Source organism: Miniopterus schreibersii (assembly GCF_964146895.1).
Source record: "Miniopterus schreibersii genome assembly, chromosome: 7".
Lineage (NCBI taxonomy): Eukaryota > Metazoa > Chordata > Mammalia > Chiroptera > Miniopteridae > Miniopterus > Miniopterus schreibersii.
The window spans coordinates 36,904,710-36,926,307 of record NC_138108.1 but is presented as its reverse complement, the minus strand read 5'-3'; the positions used below and the strand labels follow the sequence as shown (position 1 = coordinate 36,926,307).

At 40.4% G+C, this 21,598-nt stretch overlaps 1 protein-coding gene across 7 annotated transcripts in view; it reads right to left on the bottom strand.

Annotated features, from left to right (window-relative positions):
* Window positions 1-6,464: 6,464 nt before the first annotated feature.
* The window catches only part of ZNF385B (zinc finger protein 385B), a 306,355-nt gene continuing 291,221 nt past the window's right edge, over window positions 6,465-21,598 (bottom strand). For all 7 annotated transcript variants that reach the window (XM_081142157.1, XM_081142156.1, XM_081142158.1 and 4 more), the window contains 4 exons: window positions 11,444-11,689; window positions 10,292-10,470; window positions 9,610-9,711; window positions 6,465-7,917 (listed from right to left, as the gene is read on the bottom strand). In XM_081142157.1, the coding sequence (XP_080998283.1) occupies window positions 7,696-7,917; window positions 9,610-9,711; window positions 10,292-10,470; window positions 11,444-11,689 (749 nt within the window). In that variant the 3' untranslated portion in view covers window positions 6,465-7,695. The remainder of the gene's footprint in view (window positions 7,918-9,609; window positions 9,712-10,291; window positions 10,471-11,443; window positions 11,690-21,598) is intronic.

Sequence of the window (21,598 nt, the reverse complement as noted above, 5' to 3'; positions counted from 1 at the left end):
TGTTACTTTTTTTGAAGGTCTTAATAATTTTCAGGGCCAGGTGGGAGCCTCATTTATTTTGGTATTCTTAACGCAGTATTTGGCAGGTTGTGGCTTGTAGAATGAATTAAGAAAGTAATTATTGCCTGGTCGCTGTGGCTCAGTGGTTTAGCGTTGACCTATGAACCTGGAGGTCCTGATTTGATTACTGGTCAGGGAACCTGCCTGGGTTACAGGCTCGATCCCCAGTGGGTGGCATGCAGGAGGCAGCTCATCAAACGACTCTCTCATCGATGTTTCTTCCCCTCCCTCTCCTTTCTTCTCTCTGAAATCAATTAAAAACCTCATTTTTTTAAAAAAGTGATTAGTCTTGTTATGATAGTGATTCATAGTATATGTCCAGAAGTCATTTGTATTACGTCTTCAATTTACAAACATTATGGAACACCTGAAATTAAGAAAGGGAAAAAAAGTGCTGTACTCAAGCAGCTAAAATAAAAGTCAGAAAGTCTAAGTAAGAATGATTCCAATGTACTTTACTCCTGGGAGCATCCCTCAGGCTGCTCTGGGATCCCTGTTGTTATTTTGCACACAGTTCTAACAGCCTTGCTTCTCTAGTTCTCCGTTCACAGAAACTTACAGGGGAAGGAGTGACTGCTTTGCAATTGGACACTAAGGAAAATGGCACATCAAAAAAGTTAACAGTGGAACTCAGAGATTATTATAGCTTGAGACCCTTTAGGGTGAGGGCAAAAGTTCTACATACCCAGCCACCGTGACTTCGAGCCCCGTCATTCATTCATACTCACTAGTGCAGGGCTCCACACAGGGTGCGTGGAGATTAACGACAGTGGGTTCTTTTTTTTCCCCCTTTTTAAAAAAATTTGGTTAAAATATTACAGATGTCTCTTTTTCTCCCCAATGACCCATTCTACCCCATCCTATCCCCCTCCCCAGTCCCTCTCCCCACCATTGTCCGTGTCCTTGGGTTGTACATATATGCATATAAATTCTTTGGTTAATCTCTCCCCCTCCACCCACCCGCCCTCCTCCATCCCTCTGACATTCATCAGTCTGATCTATGCTTCCATGTCATTGAATCTATTCTGTTCATCAGTTTATTAAGTTCTTTAGATTCCACATGTAAGCGAGATCATGTGATGTTTGTCTTTCTCTGCCTGGCTTATTTCACTTAGCATAATATTCTCCAGGTTCTTCCATACTGTCCCAAAGGGTATGAGATCCTTCTTCTTTACAGCTGCATAGTATTCCATGGTGTAAATGTCCCACGGCTTTTTTGTCCACTCATCTACTGATGGGCACTCGGGCTGTTTCCAGACCTTAGCTATTGTAAATTGCGCTGCTATGAACATAGGGGTGCATGTATTCTTTCTGATTAGTGTTTCAGGATTCTTAGGATACATTCCTAGGAGTGGGGTCACTGGGTCAAAAGGCAGCTCCATTTTTAATTGTTTGAGGAAGCTCCCTACTGTTTTCCATAGTGGCTGCCCCAGCCTGCATTCAAGGTGGGCTCTTTCAATGAGTATCAAGCAAGCCTCTGGTTCTTATTCTTGCTCTTTGTCTCCTTCCTGTTATGTTGGGTGGGTGGAGAGAGCGGGGGTGGGCACACCTGATAAAATGCAGATTTCTGGCCATCACTCCTGCCCTCCTGAGTAATTAATAATCTCTGGGGGTGGGCCCAGGAATATGCATTTTAACAAACTTTCCAGATGATTCCTCTACATACTACCTCATACTACCTTTTGAGAATCTGTCGTCCAGGTTGTACTTTGCACCTTGGTGAAGACTTGGCAGTCAGTTCAAGGTTTTTGCTTGTAGACAAAACTAAGTGACCACCTTTAGAAAACGCTGCTTTGTGGTTCGAGACCAATGAAACTTTTCTCCTTTTGCTTGGTGTTCTGCTTCCAGGTCAATTTCAGTGTTTAACTGTTTAGTATATTGATTTAAAATAGGCTCAGCCATGTTGAGTAAAAGCTAGCCTTTTGTCTTAACAAAGGTGTGAACTTGACTACCAGCTATCAGAAAGATACTGCATCTCAGGGGAGCCTCCTACCAGGAGCTATAAGGAGGAGCCTACTGATCTTTTTTGTTTTTTAATTTAAAATAATTGATTTTAGAGAGAGAGAGAGATGAAGACACACAGAGAGAGAAACATTGATTTGTTTCCCATATGGGCCCCAACCAGGGATGGGGCTGCAACCTGGGTATGTACCCCAGCTGGAGTTGAACCCATGACCTTTTGCTGTACAGAACAATGCTCCAACCAACTGAGCCACACTGCCTGGGCAAGCCTACTGATCTTCACCTTGGAGAGCCAGAAATCAAAGTGCAGAGTGTTTCTTCACTACAGGGTTTTCCTATTAATCACACAAGCTTCCATTTTAATATTCAGTCCCATACATGCCATGTTTATATTTAGTAGTAAGTGAAACAGTTACTGGCAACCAAATAATAAGTTCTTTTAGGGGGAATGTTTGAATGGTATTCTGACTCCTTGATGTGAGAGAGAGCTTGCACCATCCTCTTATCATTTGAAACTTCTGGGCCTTGTAGTTTAAGCAGCTGTCAGCTGCTCCTCAAGGAAAGTGTACTAGCTATTTGTATTTATATAGCCAGTGCTCTTTTCACATATAATCCTTCCCTGCTGCCTAAACTGCAGAGAATAAAATATCAGACAAATATGCCTAAGATGATGGTCATCTCACAGAGAAAAAAGGAGGCCCATCTTTCCTTTCAGTTGATGGCCTAATTATGAAACTGTATTTTACAGTAAAAATATACTTCCAGTCAATAGTGAATTTGAATGCAGGTCTTTTGAGTCCAAATTCTGTATTATTCTCATTTATTTTTCCTCTATCCTAATTTTTCTGTTTACTAAAATAAAAATGAAAAGCAGGTGCTTAGTGACAAGCTTGCCCAATCATCTGCAGATAAGTGACTTTTTATAATGAACAATATGACATGAAGATGTTTTCATTGTACCCACAGAATGCATTCCATCTGACAACCAGAGGTTTGATGCAGTTAGAGCACCTAGTGGGGGAGTAGAAGAAAACATTTTATTGCCACTCTGGCTTTAGAAATTTTAGCTAAAGAAATCAGAGCAATTCCCTATAGTCACACTGCATAGCTGCTGAGAACCTGCATTATGTCCCCATGGAGCTAATTACTTGGAGGAAGGTAGGAGACAAAGTTGAGCATGCCCTGTGGGATCTGCTCTTGGTCTACACAGCTTCTCCTCAGCCCACCAAGTTACCAGACACTGGCATTTTCCCAAAAGAAGCCCTGTCACCTCTGATATTCGGGCCATCATATTAACAAAACAAGGATGTGATGGAAGGAACACTGTAAAGAGATGCCGGAATCTACACAGCAGACCTACAGAGGTGAAATGAAACCCCTCCACCTTTACCTGAAGATGCTTGTCTCGATGCTAACTTAATCTTGTAACTATCAAAGAGTTCCTGGCCATCTCTCCCTCCCACCATGATCCTCTCCCATGGCACCCCAGGGGTTGGGTTCTCATTTCTCAAAACATCCCCAAACTCAGTCTCCTTAGACTCCCAAAGGGATCTTAGCACAGCAGGATTTCCACCCAATGCTCCGTCAGCTTTCCCCTTTGTTTTTTTCCAATGGGAATCTCTTGATTCTGTTTCTCAGCTATATTAACTGTAGTGTAGTTTTCCTTAATGCACTGTCTCAGAGAAAAATTCTGCACAACCATAACCATTTCTGCTCCAGAAAGTAAAAATTATCTTGGGGTGAAGGCCTGAGGAGAGGGCAGGAGTGGGGAGGAAGGAGTAAATGGGGGAAAAAGGGGGACATCTGTAATACTTTCAGCAATAAAAATAAATAAAAGAATTATCTTAGAGCAGAGAAGGAACAAATCAGGGGGTGATGTGTTTGGTGCATAATACAATGAAAATTCTAGTCTTTTACTTTTACAGTAGTTTAATGTTGTTAACAGGTATCCACACAGCTTTAAGAAAGAGGCCTCTGTAGATGCATTGTCCCCTGTTCTGTCCTATCCAATGTTAATAATATATCATTGGCTTTCACTTATTGCAAATCCCTTCCTCTGCCTATTTATGAGTACATTTCACAATGTGCTTTTAAAAACTCATTATTTAGTTTTTAATACCCAAGAGGCTGCTTCTCTCCTGAAGAATAAATGGCACTTGAGATGAAGAGAAATGCTCCTGAGACAAGGGTTGCCAGATTTAGAAAAACAACAACACAGCCTATCCATTTAAATTTGAATTTCAGATAGACAACAAATATTCTCTTAATATAAGTATGTCCCCAAATATTGTATACTTATTTATGGGACATACTTATGCTATATGTAATAGTGTAATAAAAATTATTAGGATATTATACTGAAAATTATCCATAGTTTATCCGAAATTCAAGTTTAATTGTGTGTTTTATATTTTTTTCTGGCAATCCTACCTGTAGTAGTTTTCAGATTCTACAGAGACCAGAGCTGGACCATGTCAGAGTAAGCAGCACATTTTTAAACTTTCCCAATAAGTGGAATGGGTAGAGTGGTGGTGCTGAAAGGTTGCAGGTTCGATCCCTGGTCAGGGTGTGTATGGGAGGCAACTGATCAATGCTTCTCTCTCTCTCTCTCTAAAAAAATCACACAAAAAAGCAGAAAGAAATGGCATAAGAAGAGGTATTAGTTCAAATATATATATCCTTTCAGGATTGACCCACTGTGCCACCTCAGAATCAGGCTGGATGATATGTCTGTTTAGTAGTGTTTTATAAATTATTGTTCAAAGCTACTCCTGGCTTAGTTTTGGGAGCATTCATTTTAATTAATTGCTATTCTTTTGTACTTCCTCCATGAGGTGATTTTTAAAAATCTTAAACTCTGAATATAATCAGTCAATTCCTGAGTCTATTTAAATATTGACATTAGAAAATTTTTGAGGATTGAAGTAATCTTTAATGGAATAGATGGTGATACAAGAGAAATGAAATATAATTGCCATTGGAGTCCATAAAAATAAAAAAGAGTTCTCCAAAGTGTTAAACACAACTCCTTCAGAGTATGGTGTCCATAAACTATATCTGAAGGTCCAACTAAAGTTTAGTGTATCTGGTATTGGTTAGAGCTCAAATTAATCATATTTTAAAAATAACCAAATTCTGAATGCCAAACTGGAATCCTAATAGACTCTAAAAGTGACCTTACTATAAGTCTAGAATATTAAGGTCAACAATTTTCAAATAGTTGGATAAACTCTTTGGTAGAGGAAGCCTATTGCTGTGTATCACAGCTGCACTGCCATCCTTGGCCTTCATTTTTAGAAATGAGAATTTAGGTCCTACTCCCACTCCAATTCTTCTCATTTTAAAAAACTTATGTGGTTTGGGCTTATGGTAGGGGGAAGGGGGATCTGTAATAGCTTTGTTAGCACTCACTTCAAAATTCTACAACAGAGTGGTAGATTAAAGATGGCTACAAATTCTCTGCTCTTCTTCATATTGAAAAGCAAATAATTTCCTTTCCCTTGAACCTGGATTGACCTTAGTGAATGGCTTGATCAATAGAATGCACCACAAGTGACATGCTGGGAGTTTTGAGACAACTTTATAAGAAGCCTTTTGACTTCCACCTTGGCCTCTTGAAATGTTTTGAGAGTCCAGAGTTACCAGGTAATTATCTGAGACCATGTGGCCGGGGAGGCCACATATGGGCTCTCTTGTAGACTGCTACAATAGTTAGCCTTCCAGCCATTTTCATCCAGGCAGACATACAAGTGAAGCCATCGTGGGCCTCTAGACCAGCCCACGCGCCAGCTGGTCACTACCGAGGGGCCTCTTATTGCTGCCCCAGGGAACAGAAGAACAGCCCAGCCTAGCCCTGTGAGAATTCCTGATTCCTGAAATTGTAATAAAATAAAATGGTTGTTATTTTAAGCCACTAAATTATGGTGTAGTTCTTTGAGCAGCAATAGATAATCAGAACAAATAGTGATGTATTAATCTTTACATTTAAGAACAGAACAAGGTGGAAGGAAAGAGGGGTGAGCTGATTAGAGAAGGTAAATGGGAAGAAGTGAGATAAAATTCTCTAAAAAGAGATTGTGATTGCCACAGACATGAATAAAAGATGGGCTAGGGATTGAAAAGATTCACAGCAAGCTTAAAAAAAATCAGTCCCAAATTTTTGGCAGGCTGCTACTGTGGTTTTGGGCCACACTCACAACTTTGGCCCAATTTCTTAGAGATTTGGAGGGAAAACAGCAGTAGTGTCTCGCCTCATGCAGATGCCGTGAACAGTAATGAATAAACATGACAACTAAATGCTGCAAATAAGAGCTGAAAATGCTAAATATGTAAAAAGCAATCTTTGCATCTACTGAAAATCTTTCATCAGATGATTTCAAATGGATGGTGTCTCAGGAGAAAATAACTTTGAAAATACAAACAGATTTTTATTTTTTGTACTTTTATTGAAAAGGTACATTTAAAAAAATACACAGACATTTTACCATTTACAGATTGCAGATACAGATGCTCAAAAAGAGTTCACTCTGTTTTGTTGTGTTATGATACCTCTTGCCTCTGATACCACAAACATTCCAGTCTTGTTGATACCAGCTTAGAAAGGGGGCATGGGAGCATGACCTGCAACATACTCGGTGAACAGAAAGACAAATTGTTCAATTATAAATTTTTTATCTTCTGTACATTATTGCATTAGGGAGCCACAAGATTATGTAGCATCGTTACAAATGAAAACAGGTTAAAAATGAAAAAGATAATGGCACAGAAATACATGGATTCATTGTCTTCTTGCAAATTGCACAAGAGGTGCAAAAATGTGCCATTTAGGAAGCTCTTCTCTGTTTGTCTACATTTGCTTTAGCAACTCAAACTGGTGAGGGAGCTACAAAATAAGTTAAACAAAAATAGCAAACAGGTAGTAATTATAGCTATGTTATATGGCTTTCTATTTCATTTAAATATCACCAAATAAAATGGAAAATGAAGAAAAATACATTACTTTATCTTTTGTTCTCTTAAAGAGAAAATTCAAAGCTACTTTGCTTCCTAACATGTGCACAGCAACTAAAAGTGTTTAACTGAGACAAGAGATACAGATCTAGCACTACACAGGGCAGGACAGGACGTGGGTCTAACACAGGACACACTCCCTGTCACCGACAGTGCACCGGGAGGGGACGCCGTGAGCTGTTGGTAAGATGGGTCCGCAGCAAGCGCTCGCGTGCGCCCGCGGTTGTTCCGCACTAGCAGGGGCCCCGCTGGACTCCAGAGTTATTTACAGACGTGTGAGGAAGACCCTATTTTTCAAGCCCGTCAGGAAAAGATTCCACACTGTCTCTGAGCCGCATCACACTCATGGAAAAAGAGTTCAGAGAATGATATATGTATAGTATTTCTTTTTTTTTTCCTGACCAAGACAGTTGCAAGAAACCAAGTATCTGAGACACCCCGGTGGATGGGCGGGGAACAGGGGCTGGAGCCTGTGCTGCTGGGGTGCTGATGCCAGGCGCCCCTCGGAGCGCGCCGCACCGCGGCCACGGGATGGGCCCGCCGTCGGGGGCGGGCTCGCGCTCTGCGGCCGGCGGGGGGCGCTGCAGCCCCGAGCCCTGGGCCGCGGACCCCTCTGGCCGCCCTCTCGCCGCCCGACTCGCTGGCCGCGCCCCCGGCTCGGGCTCAGTAGGGCGCGAAGAGGATGGAGGCGGGCGCGGCGCGGATGGGCCCGTGGCCCGGCCTCAGCAGCGCGGGCGGGACGGCGGGAGCCGGGAAGAGCGAGGCGGCCGGCCGGGGCGGCGGCAGCGACAGCGCGGAGGACACGGCGGCCGCGGCCGCCAGCGGCGAGGACAGGAAGGCCGGGCCCAGAGGCTTCATCAGGTCCTTCTGGAATGCAAGTTTGGCCTGAAGGAGGGAGAGAACAGGAATGGGCTGGGAGGGTGTTTCGAATAAGCTCCGCAGACGTGTTTCCGTAGTGGAACACGAACATTAGGAAGGAGCCACACTGTGAAAGCCTTTCCTCTCAGGCGTGGAGGAAGGGCCGTTTTCACAGAGCAGGCCGCGGGCTCCGGGAGCGCCCTCGGGCCGACTCGCGTCCCTGCTCCTTCGGGGGGCCTCTGCCCTCGGCGGGCGCGAGGCCGCAGGAGGCCCGGGGCAGGCCCTAGACCCGGAGCAGGTCCTAGCGCCCGGGCAGGCCCTAGAGCCCGGGCAGGCCCTAGAGCCCGAGCAGGCCCTAGAGCCCGGGCAGGCCCTAGAGCCCGGGCAGGTCCTAGCGCCCGGGCAGGCCCTAGAGCCCGGGCAGGCCCTAGAGCCCGGGCAGGCCCTAGAGCCCGGGCAGGCCCTAGCGCCCGGGCAGGCCCTAGAGCCCGGGCAGGCCCTAGAGCCCGGGCAGGCCCTAGAGCCCGGGCAGGCCCCAGCGCTGCGTCTCACGGCGGCCCCGACGGCACAGCAGGCGCCCCGGGGCTCCAGTGGACGCGGAGCTCAGCTCAAAATCCCCACGGTCTTAAACCTCAGCGCAGCCTCGGAATGGGGCTTTCCTGTTGTTGTTTTTGAAGAATGTTTACGACCCTTCACCTCACTTCTCCGACAGCCGCACTGGGGTGGGTGACTGGGCTTCTAGACACTAGGGACCCACGGGGCGCCGTGGAAACAAAGTTTCCTGGCCACTGACAGAGCATTCCCTGACACACTGCAGCTAGCGCAGGTTTCTGTCGCTGGAATCGCCTTGGTGGGCTAGCAACTTTCTCTAGGCCAAGGATTCCCGGGGTGGAACCTTCCTGCGAAGTAAGAAATCGATCCCTCACTTCTCCGTTTTGCCATCAGGAGTTTTGAAGCTGGGCTTGCTTAGGGCGGGTTACATTGTTTGCACCCTCAGCACGGCCTCCAGCGGGCCACCCCAGCTTCAGCCTCCTGCGGAGCCTCAGCCTGGTCCCAGGGAGATTATGAAACCCACTCATCTGGGAATTTACAGGATGCCTATGGCTGAAGTCCTTGGGTATTTTTGCAAAGAAACTGGAAACAGCACATATTGAGAGCAGGTGAGACAGGCCGATTACCAACATGCCTGCTAGACATGGAAGGAGAGCAGCACACAGGCCTACCTTACTTTCTGGGGAGGGAGGGGGGAGGGGCAGGCAGAGGGAAAGGGGGGGAGGGGAGGAGGGAGGGAGGGAGGGAGGGAGGGAGAAAGAGAGGGGGGGGAAGACAGAGGAGGGAGGAAGGTATTAAATGAATGAATTCTTGTTTTCTGAAAGCAATTCCTTTTTTCCCAGGTACAACAGTCATCACTTGTCCTTGTTCCTCAGCCTTTACTTTTCCTTATAGGCTAAAGAAGGTAACATTTTCAAAAGGTCTTGGTAAAGGGTACGTTACGGTGTTAGCTCTAAAGAGGCTCTGCTTCTCTTCTCTCAGGAAGATTTCTTCAAGGTGCCCTACGGCAGGAACTAAGCAGTTCATTCTAAATTTTCTATCTATGTGGGCTATTTAAGTTCCAAACCTTTCAGGACCCATTAGTCCCTAGGCCCTCCTTACCCACAGAATCTGCCCAACCCAGCAAGGCTGCCCCACACCACAGGTGAGCAGGCAAGGTGAACTTACTGCTAAAAGGCTTGGGCTCCGCTGGAGTTTGTTGTAAGGGCTGTATTTCGGCTTCAGTGGTTTCCCTGCAACTCGATCCTTGTGTCTTCGGCTAGAAATGTGCTGAAAAAAGTTTGATGCATTAGCTGAATCTAGATGTGAGTTTTATTCCATGTAAAATATACTTCCTAGATAGAGGTAGCTGGTTTCACCATGATTTAGGAGACTTTCATAATCAGACGGAGCTGGGCCCAGTTCCAGGTACAAGTTCCACGGTAGTGTGGATAAAGACTTGCTCCCCACTCAATTGAAACGCCTCTCTGCCTTCCCTCTTTCTCCATAGCTCTTATCCGACTTTGCCTGGTATTACCACCGTGACTGTTGAGTCTGTCCCCCTAACCCGATTTTGGGTTGTTGGAACTGAACATCTCCCTTATCTTCCAGAAATTCCTGCTTGACTGTGAGCTCCAGGTATTGCTGTGCTCATGTGTCTCTAACACCAGTCTGAAATCTGACATATATGTGCAAATATTTGGTGTGGACTTTTTCTTCCACAGAGTACCTGTATTTTGTATATTTTATGTATCCTATAAAGGTTAATAAATTTAACTTTGAGCACAGTGAGAACCATTATATAGATTAGGAGGTATACAGTCAAGTGGTGACCCCAAACAACAATGACTACTAATTCAGAGTACATTACCTGTTTGAGTTGAATTTCTGAATTAACATGAACATCACAGATTTCACAATGAAATGTCTTGTTCTGTAGTCCTGACCCCTTACTACCATTCTGCATCTTTAATCTTGATCCAGGTCTAGGATAGGACTTAATTGGACCAGCCCCATTACGAGCTTCAACCATGGTCTTGTGTTTAGATCCTAAAACAGAAAGAGACATATATTAAATAGCTATTGAAGAACTACATGGAGCTCTTTGTTTTCTTATTCTTGAGAAGTTACCTTCAGGTTGAATTTCCCATTGCTTTTATTTTTAATGACCATTTTAATTCTTATTATAAATTTAACACATTTTCATTGTAAAAAATGGGATAACAGAAGAATATAGAATAAATATATAGGAAATATAGAGAAACATGAGAAAATAAAGATTACGCATATTATCAACACTCAGACATAATCAAAGTTATCATTTCAGTGCATTTCTCTTCTGGTTCTTTTTTAGTATATAAAAATAAATATAGTCAATAATGTGAGAAGTTTGCAAGGTGAAAAATGATTATTAGAATAATAATTGTAAGGTATAAAAATGTCAAATTTCTATATTGTATATCCGAAACTAATATAACTAATATAATATTGTATACTAACTACACTTAAATTTTAAAAAATCAGCATAAAAATATATTTTTCAAAATTGGGATCATACTAACTAAATATTCTGAAAATTTCATATATCAAATTATATACATATTTTCTTCTAATTACATTTTAATGGCTGAATAGTGTAGTCTGTCACATTGGGGTACTCTAATTTATTCAGCATTTCCCTGCTGAAGGACTTTTAGGTTGTTTCCACTTTTTTCTCTTGTAAGTGTATTGCAGTGAACATTGTGCATAGATATTTGTCTTCCCTGTCTCTTCCTTATGAGTTTTGGGAACTAGTACATACTTCCTGAGAAAACAAAGAACAGAACAGGTTTTATCTCCAACCTGCTTTGCCTTGCTGTTTCTAAAGTCAGTATGATCATACTTTTCTCAAAATCATACATTTGAATCAAAAAAGTAGAGAAGACATTGAACAAACCTAATGCTCGAACATCTAATGGCATTCTGACAGGAAAAGTTGGGTTTTGCTATAAACATTATTTAAATCCCAACAGTAGCCGCTAACCTGTGTTGTGTGCCTCCAGCTGTGACAGGGAGTTCACAGCCACTTTGCATAGTGAACAGTAAAGCAATTTTTTGGCTTTTTCTTCTTCTGATTCAGAGACAGTACCAGGCGCTCCATTTGTGCTCTTGGAGGGAGAGGCGTCTGTTCCAGGTGGCAGGGGTGTTGTGCCAGATTTGAGGAGAAATGGGCCACCTTCAGAGCTTGAAGACTGACTGGAACTGTTGATTTTTAGCTTCCCTTTGTCTTCTAAGAGAGACACAGAGAGATGGTATTAAAGCCTCATGTAGCATATCAACACAGATAAATTGACATAAAGGAATTAAAAATAGGAATTTGATTTCAATATTCAGTTTTACCCTAGCACAGAGTTAAGTCCATTGAGTCTGATTAAAACAGAATTCCATGCCATCATTTTCCAAATCAAGTCACTCCAAAGTCATGATGACTTATGAAAAATGACTTCAGTCTCCCACTTGAAGCAGGTAACTTTCTATCTAATATCCTTGAGTTGTAAATTTTGCTCCAGGGAAGTCTTATATATATAGGAAAACCAGCTATCCTCCAATATGATTACCCTATATGACAGTACCATGAAATAAGTCATTAGGCAATGGGAGTTTCATTTGATTACTCATGTTTTAATTAGGACATGAATATAAAGTTAAAATTCAAATTTTTACACCAAGTTAAAAATTTTAAGTTTGGGGTGTGGAGCAGAGGAGGGAAGAAACATGGTTTATTTGGGTTATGATTAGTTAAGTTTTGCTGTTCTTTGAATGGAAATGAAATTTATCTGAAATACAGGATGCAAAGATTCCATTATAGTTATTAACTACTGCCACTCTAAGTCAAATTTTAAATAATGAGTTTAACCATAAGCACAATATGAGGATTAATCAAATAATTTACAGTTATCTTGTCATTTTGATCATGCAGCTGCTAAATGCTTCTAATCCTCAGGGTCCATATGCAGTCTATATGAGGGGCCAGAGTGGCTTTAACTCTTGGGGGTGCATTTGCTATTCAAGATGGGCTCTGTTCAGTGGCTCCTCTGGGAAAGAAACTGGAACTTTTTAGGCAACAGCAACATCCATCACAGGTTTAATCCTACTAGAGCTGGTGCTCTTAGAAAATGTCCAAAGATAGGCTAATAAACTCATTAAGAGAGGAAGGGAATTAAAACTGAAAATTTATTTGTTCATTGCCCTAGCTAATTTGGAACTCTGTACCCTGGGCCTGGATGGCCAAGAGGGCAGGTGTGACCGGGGAATAGCAACATGGCTGTGTGTCTGTTCTGCATATAAGGCAAACCAAAGCTTTCACACACATAAAAAATAAAAGATCACATTTCTACTTAATTGATTTAGGGGTCGGCAGGTGAATCCCATCCCTTTTTATACATTGGATCCATCCAGGTCAACACTAGATATAGCAGGGCTTCTAAGGATTAATTCCAGGTTTGGGTGGTATTTAGAATAAGTGGATACCCAGGTCCCTTTTTATCTTTGGGTTCCACAGTCTATATTCCTTCCCAGCAACTTTATTAAAGCTTCAGAATACCATGAAGTCTGACGGAAAAGATGACATTCACTAAAATGACCAGTAGTAGGAGAGAAAAATAAAACCATCCTTCCTAAATGGTAATAGTGAGTAAATTAGATTGAAGATTATTTGAGGCCTGGAACTCTCTCATCTATAAGGATCCCTCTGATTGCAGTTGCAGAGCAATTTTATAGAACACACACAGTGATGTTATTCAGTAATCAGAATAATTATTCACTAATTTCATTCGCCCTCATGGAATTACTGTTTCTTGTGATGGAAACTTAAGTTATTGCATAGCAAAATCTTTCCTTCGATCATTTCATAAAATATTTCATATAAATTTGACCTAAAGAATCTGACCTGTTTTAGTCACTTATTCATTCTCTTTCTTTTTCATATTACTATTTTAATGTCCCTTATATTGATCTACTTCATATATTCCTACATTTATAAAGAATTTTACAATTTATGAAGTGCTATCACTTACATTGCCTTATTACCCCTCACAGCAAACTTGTGAAGTAGGTAGGGCTGCAAGTGAGAATTCCTTTCCTCAGGATGAGGGAACGCAAGCTCGTGAAGATTAAATGATGTCCCCCAGGTTATTAGGTCGCATAAAGGAGCATGTTTTCTCTAGCTATTCACGGGCTATAGTGTATTAATCTACCTGCACAAAGGGAGGACTTCTATGCATTAACATGATAAAGGGCATACAACAGCCACCCAGAAAGGTGAAAAAGCTGTTGTGTTTTCTTTTAAAAGTACAGTTTAGTTTTAAAGCATATTTCCCTTAACATTCAACAGTTATCTGATTCTGGGAACATTGAGAAGATGAACAAAATTATACCTTTTTCTCTGTATCCCTATTCTAAGAAAAATTAAACATTTCCTTTTTATACCTGTTTTTTCAAAAGAGGTCATTTATTCATTAACAAATGCATATTAACACTATGCTAGTTGCTGACAGTGTGCTAGACTGAAGAACATAGTAAATAAAGTAGGCACGGACTTTTAAAAAGTATCAGTTTAGCATGGGAAATGAGACAGTCATTCAGAGATCCCTAATTTATGATGGAAACTGGTAAGAGGCACGAGAGCATAGAGCGGGGAAATGATTACTTCTGGCTAGGAAAAAGACATTTGTCATGAAGAAAGTGGCATTTTGGCTGGGTTTTGAAGGTCAGATTTAGATAAGCACAGAATGGGGTGAAAAGCAGTGGGAAGTGAATGGGTATAAGTGGAAGCGTGGGGAAATGCTTAGGTGTTAGAAAGCTTGGGGTCTGCTTGGTTAATACCTGATAGTTGAGCACAGATGATGGCAATGGGAGTAATGGGGGATATAATTATAAAAGTGGATTGAACCAGAAGGCAGAGAACACCTTAAAATCATTATATTAGATACTCAGGGTAGCCATTTCCAGTTTAAAAAATATTAAGAGGTATGGTGTGTATAACATGATCTAACATTTAGATAAATTACATTTTAGTTTTTATCACCTAGATAGGCCAGAGTCTTAAGCTTTGAGAATATTAGGGAGACATTTTTTGACTGGGAATGTGTAAATGGTTCCATCATACTCAGGGAATTCTACCATTCAGTTGATACTAGCTAGTCAATAAGACAGATCCCCAGATCAAGAAAGTCGGTTATACAATCATATATTAAATTATGGCATTCTTTCTGGATGTATAAACTTATAAACTTCAAAGCCTAAATTTTTTATTTCTCATTTTAATTGCTTGATTTTAAAAAAATCAAAATCCATTATATTATTTCTCTTTCCTTACTAGCATTTTAAAGCCTCCTCATTTTGTGTATTAGAAAATTTAATTAATGTACTGTTTACTTCTGTTTTAATAAAGAGGCATGCCATCTGAAACTTCTGCTTAACATGAATTCCACTTTCAAGTGTTCCCTCACATGAAGCAGGGCTCTGACTGTCTTAATTATTTCCTGATTACTCAAACACCTTTTCAAAGGTTTTACCCTCCAGGATTTTGAAACAAAATTTGCTTAGCTACATCAGAATTGCCCTTTGTAACAGATACCCATAATTTATGCAGCCAAGTGAATTTAGTTCTTCAAAGTAGCCTTCTTGGGAGGTTCCACGTTAATTTACTTATTTTCCAAAGCTCTAAACATTTTTGAAAACCTCTTTTTTGGGAGCTGTTTTCATATCCAGTTGATAAACCATATGAAGGAATCAGTCTTCAGTGTTTTTTACTCCAGAAACTTTACTCAAATTAACCCACCCATTCATCAAACTGAGCACTATATAACCCAAATACAGCCTCAGAGGATTAGTATGCTAACACAGAAGATAGAAAGAACATGCCCAAAGTTCTAAAACATTACACATTGGGCCAATCTAATGCTGGTGGTTCCTTCACATCCAGTGCCATGTTGTCATGCCTCACTCTAAATTCTGGAAAAATCTGTGTCTTTAAGCACAGTTGATCACTGGGAAGCTGGCTAATTCCTAATTAACTACATTTCCATCCAATTTTCATCTCTTGGCTTTTAGACTAATCCTGGAAGCAGTGAAAGTTGTCTGAGTTGAAGTGATTCTTCATGCATCAGATTCTGTATGTCCTTACCTTAAAAAAACAAAGAAGCTCATTTATTTTAAATAACTTAGGACCCATGAAAATCAGGTGACTAATTCGTAAGTTCAAAATGGTCTTATACTATAACTGTCTGCCAGGCTATGATCCTGACTCAAGATGTCCCTGCTCTTTCCATTTGGATGCCTATGTCAGTCGCGTCCAATAATATGGCAGTAATCGCCCTCCTTGTCTGAGGTCAACTGCATGACAACTGCCCCACTGTCCCTTGTGTCACTTTGTTGGGGAACAGAAGCTGTCGGTCTCACACTCAGATAAAACAGTGGCACCTCCAAATATATCTCCATGTTGAAAGCTGGCACTGATATTAATGAACTAGTCACTCCTTTTTCCTTGCAATTATTATAAGAGTTTATTTGAGCCAAACAGGATTTGCCTGCACTTGTCACTTTTCTAAGGGAGCACAAAAGAGGGCTTGTTTGCTAGAGTTTGAATCTAATGAACAGCTTTCTCCTATTTTGTGTAGTTTTCCATTCATTTGACTTGTACAATATAGAAGTCATATTTCAACTTCTTCAGGTTGAGAAATGGCCCCCTTTCGATCTGTCACTGAGAGATGTGAAACAGTTATTTCTGAGGCAGCTTTATTATGGAAAATAACTAACTCACGCCACTCAAATCAAGTCCCTCAGGGAGAAGGTTCAGTAATGATTCAAAAGCCAGGAATAAGACTAAAAACTAATTTTCTAGGTGGAACGAGGAGCAGGTTCTTTCTCTTCTAACCGAATGGCCTTTACCAAGGAACCATAGGTTCACAACGTACAAGGAAAACACCTGAATTCTGCTCCTCCCACCTCTTCCCTCGCTGGATGGAGAGTTTAGGGTTTAGCTTTGATAGTCCAGGCAGAGGGAAATGCACACTGACAATGTGAGGGTCAGTCTGAGAGAGAATGAAACAGTTTTTCTTCATCTAAAAAATGTATCTTTATTTAATACAGAAAATACAAAAAATTTACTGTCAGCCAACAAGCTATTGCCTCAGGATGTTCCAGGGGGGTAAGGATCACCCCTCACTCTTTATGCATCTAACTGGGTACTGCTTGCCCTAAGGAGACAGTGCAGACATTCAGGGGCTGGACTGCCCAGATGTGAGAAAGCTACCAATCCTTTAGAACTATATTGTTAAAAGCTAGTCATACTTTTACATTGCTAATCTAGCATTTGTGCCTAGATTCAATCTGCTGCTTTATTACTAAGCTCTCAAAGCCATCTGTATATTGAAGACCTATAGGTTGAAGGAGAAAGTTTGCTGACCATAGAAAGTGATATTAATTTAAGAGGCCTGTGTCCCCAAAGGGGGTCTGTCTGGGGTTTCTCATCATGCTTGGTCCCTTAGGAATTTTGAGACATGAGGACTCATAACTGTGACTACAAGAGGACTGAGCAAGGAAGATATAGGACATCGCATTACAGACTGTGAACCTTCCAACTACAATACAAAGCAAGAAGCTAAGAGGCTCTTTCCCATCTTACCTGTGGCTTGAGGTATATAAACCTCATCAAGTCATTAGAAGAAGTAATCATGCAAATACCATGTGGAGAATAGGGGTGGGAAATGCCAACCATAATCCTATCACACTAAACAGAAGTTTCTAACCTGGGGTCTGTGGACTCCTAAGGGACCCAGGAGTTCACAGGATCCATGAACGTGAATGGAAAATGTATCTTTATTTTCATTTATCTCTAAATGAAATTTAGCATTTCTTTCTATTATAATTGAAGGCAACAAACCATAGCAGCTTTAGGAGTACCTGTAACTTTGTCACCAAGAGAAATCAGATATTTTCATTGGATATTACAGTTGTCATGGAAAGCTTGAATACCATTTATGCTCATCAACTCTTCAAAATTATGGCAGATATTAGACCTATTGCTATATCTTAATGAATGCATTGTATTAATTACTGTATTGCTATATCATAACGAAATTGAAAACTATTTCAATGTAAGTGGTTTTCTTTATAAAACTACAAATTTTATTTTATGGATTTAAAAGTATTACTTTGAGACTAGGCTATAAAAAGAGGTGAAGAACCTCTGTATTTATGTCTATCACTTCATTCTGCCTTCATTTCTGTCCATAGCCATCATTTCGACCACATTCTTACCAATATCCTAAATTCCCTCCTTCATCCCCAAGTGTCCTTTCATTACGTGAGTTATTTAAACAGGGCAGCTTGTCACCAGTCAACTCCTGTGAAGTCCTGGTCCCTCTGATGAGAGGACTCTCATCTTTTCCCCCTCTACCTCCAAACTAGGGTCCTGGCTTGTGTGGCTAAACCAGACAGAGAGAACTTAAATCCTCTGCCTAGGCCTCTTTTTCCTTCCCAGACAAGGTCAGCATCCCTTTCTTTTCACTCATCAAGCTTGTCATCCAATGTTCAATATCTACCTTTCCAGACATGCTTTCATGAGGGCAAGGCCCAGGTCCGCCTGACTCACTGTCACGTACCCAGTCCTAGCCTGATGCTGGATGTTCAGTGGGAATTCAGCAAATATATGCAAATAGATCCATGGATAAACCATTTTTAAACTTTCAATTTAATATAATTTGAAACTTTTGGATTTAATGTATTACATGCATTTTCCACATTATTTTATTTACTTTAAAGCAGTATAATATTCTATTGGATACAAGTACTTTAAATTCCCTCGTACTGATAGTCTTGTTTACAGTTCTCATTAATACAAGTAATGCTGGGATGGAAATCTTCATGCAGAATGTTTTATTTTTCTCGCTTTGCATTTAGGATTATTTCCTTGGTATTAATTAACTGGTCTAGTGGAATGAATATTTTTTTGGTTCTTGATTTATCCTATGACATTATTTTCCAAAAAGGTTTTCTCAATTTAGGTTTTCTCAGAAATGGTTTCCTGAAATGCTTTAATATAAACAGAACATCTCATGATTTTTCTAAGTACTTTAAAAACTTTTGCTAGATATTAATTATTATGTCTTACAGGTTAGTCAAAGGATTGGGTAAAATTTTGGTTGAAAAAAATACAATAAATAACTTTTCCTAAACTCAAAATGTGGTACACTAATTTTCACATTGAATAAAAACATTTTATTTGTTAATAGAGAACTAAGAACAAAGATATTGTGCTAGGAAGACAGATTATTTTAATTGAATATGCATTTTGCTAGTTAAATGGGTAAAAATTATCCTAAGACTGACAAAAGTTCAAATATTGGGGAGCAAGGAATAAAATAATCTCTATTGAGACAAGAAATTCTAGTGTTTATGTCATGTCCTGTTGAAAGAAAATAAAGCACATATCTTTTAGAGGTTAAATAATTAACTGTGTACAAAAAATACCAAAAAATTGTACAGTAAGAAAAATTTTTACCATAACCTAGGAATAAAATGTACGGACTGACATGTTTCCCTCATTTACTGACATAAATGCCAGCAGGAACTTGTGGGGTGGGCAAGGGTGCGTTTCTCATTCGGATTACCTCATCCCCACCCCCACTCCTTTGATCTCAGGAGCCAGCCCTGGCTTCAGGAGGGCAGCTTCTCCGCATGAAGCACCCAATTTTCTCCTTCTACAAATGGAGACGTTTTAAACTGTCCCTTCTTCGATTACTGTAGCTGTATACAGAGCAGATTTTTTTACCTATGAGGTGGGGCATCTATCTCATTGAATATGAAGAAAAAGAGCCAGTGTCTTTTGTCCTGTCCGTATTGTAGGGAGGGCACCAGAGCTTCCCCTATTCGACTCCACTTAATGAATTCATTTAATATGTGCTAACTGTATGACTGCTAAGAACAGGATGAAGCACCAGGAGCTGCAGGGGCATGATGGATGAGATGCATTAAGAGTGAGTAAAAAGACATTTCGTCCATTGCACAGAAATGTGAGGAAGACCAAGAAGGTCCTTCTACATCTTTAAATGTTCCACTGGGAAAGTCACGCTCATCGAGTCTTAATGTCCTGGAATGAAAACACAAGTGCCATAATTACTAAGAGACAATAAAAGAAGCATGTAAAGAAGAATGTAACTGCAGATCACTGTTGCATGGCAGCAAGGCATGAAATGATCGCAGAGTCTCGATAAGGTCAGGGTCTGGGGATTTCTTTGAACAAATGGTTATGTTTTATGGCTACCATCTATTGAGTCGTCTGCTAAGGGATAGGCACTGATCCAGGCACATTTATCAGCTCATTAATCCTGACAACAAACCTGGGAGGTAAGTATTAGTCCTCCCATTTTATAGATGGGGAAATGGAAGGTCAGTGAATGTGAGTTGGTCATGTGAGAAGTGGAGCCAATCTGACTTCAAGCTCATGCTGTTTTTACTATGCTATATGCAAAGTAGGTAAATATGGCACTCAAGAATCATACCTTGGTCAATATAACCATATCCAAAGCCACTCAAAACTTTAAAAAACCAACAAAACCAGTTGTAAAATAGGGCATATGGAAAGGGATAACACACTTTTCTGAGATATCAGACTTCTAGAAATATCACCTAGTGAAACATAATCTCAAGCCTTCAAAAAGCATGTGCAATAAAGTTCATGAACCTTCATCCAAAGGTAGCGTATCATGGTAGTGAACTTGAGGGACTGCCCTGGGGAGACTGGCCTTGAAACTATTTTCTGTCTAAGTGACTCTGAGCCACTATTTCCTCTCTCTAAGTTTCACTTTCTAGCATCCACCAGAGGATTGTTATGATCATTAAATAAGGTAGTATATATAAAATATTTAGCACTTTAGTATCAGGCTACATAATGCTCATTCAGTTTCACATTAATTATTACTAGTACTGCTGTTAAGATTATATTTTGTATATAAGTCTAATAAGCTTGGATCTGTTTTTCTAGAATATGCTATATTAGGTGAGCATAATGAAAGATGAGAGCCAACCACCTTTCATTGATGGCAGCAAGAGACAGTTGAAATAAGATACCACAGAAGGACCAAAAAATCAAAACAAAAAAAACCCGGATTACTTCAATCATAGGCATTTTTATTATTATTTACATTTGCAAAGTTCTTTCATAATTATTTCATTTGTTCCATCCATCACTGCTGTGATGTGGGGATGGCACTGTTCATATTTCACAAATGAAAAAAGAGAGGCTCAGAATTTAATGCCTTCTCTGGGGTCATAGCCAGTCAAAAGAGCAAAGAGTACCACAGTCTATAGATGCGCTTGCTGTCCAATACAGTAGCCATGTGTGGCTACTTAAAATGAAATATTCAGCTCCTCAGTAGCATAAGCCACACTTCGTGTGAATAGCTATGTGTGGCTAATGGTACTCATGTTGGACAGCACAGATAATAGACCTTTTTTATTACCACAGAATGTTTAATTAGAGAGTGCTGCTTATAGAAATGGGAGCGCCAAACCATTACTGCATAATACCATGCCCGATGTCCATAACAGTGAACCTGATTTTCAAAGAAGTCAGGTAAGATGAAAATACTATAGACACGATTCTATAAAAATTACTTTAAGCTTTATACTATAAAGCTAAATTTGTGTGACACTAGACTGTAAGCATAATCAGAATCGGGCCCAGAATCCCCAAAAATGCCTAGTACCAATGCCCTTGCACATGGAATCTATGAATATTGATTGAGTAGTTCTATTTGATCATCCACTGATTTCAGGAAAACATGTCACTGTTAAGAGAATTCTTCCTGAAGCAAATAAGTGAAGTGTCATAAAATGGAAGTAATAACCTTTATTAAAATTTCAAGGTCACTTATGGTTGTGCTGTTACAAAATTATTCAATGTGCTTATAAAGTCCTTTCATATTCCAAAATCTTTTAAATGCAGAAAAGTTTTTAATGGTGATATAAGCATGAAGGAGATATCCAAGATTTTGCTTTTTAGAATAGTTTATAACATATTCCTAGTAAATCATAAGTTAATAGGTCTCAGTAAGTCATAAGACAGTTTTAACTTTCAGTTTACTCTCGTAGAGCAACAGTGGGTAACAGCTTTTAGAAGTGGAGAACCTAACAA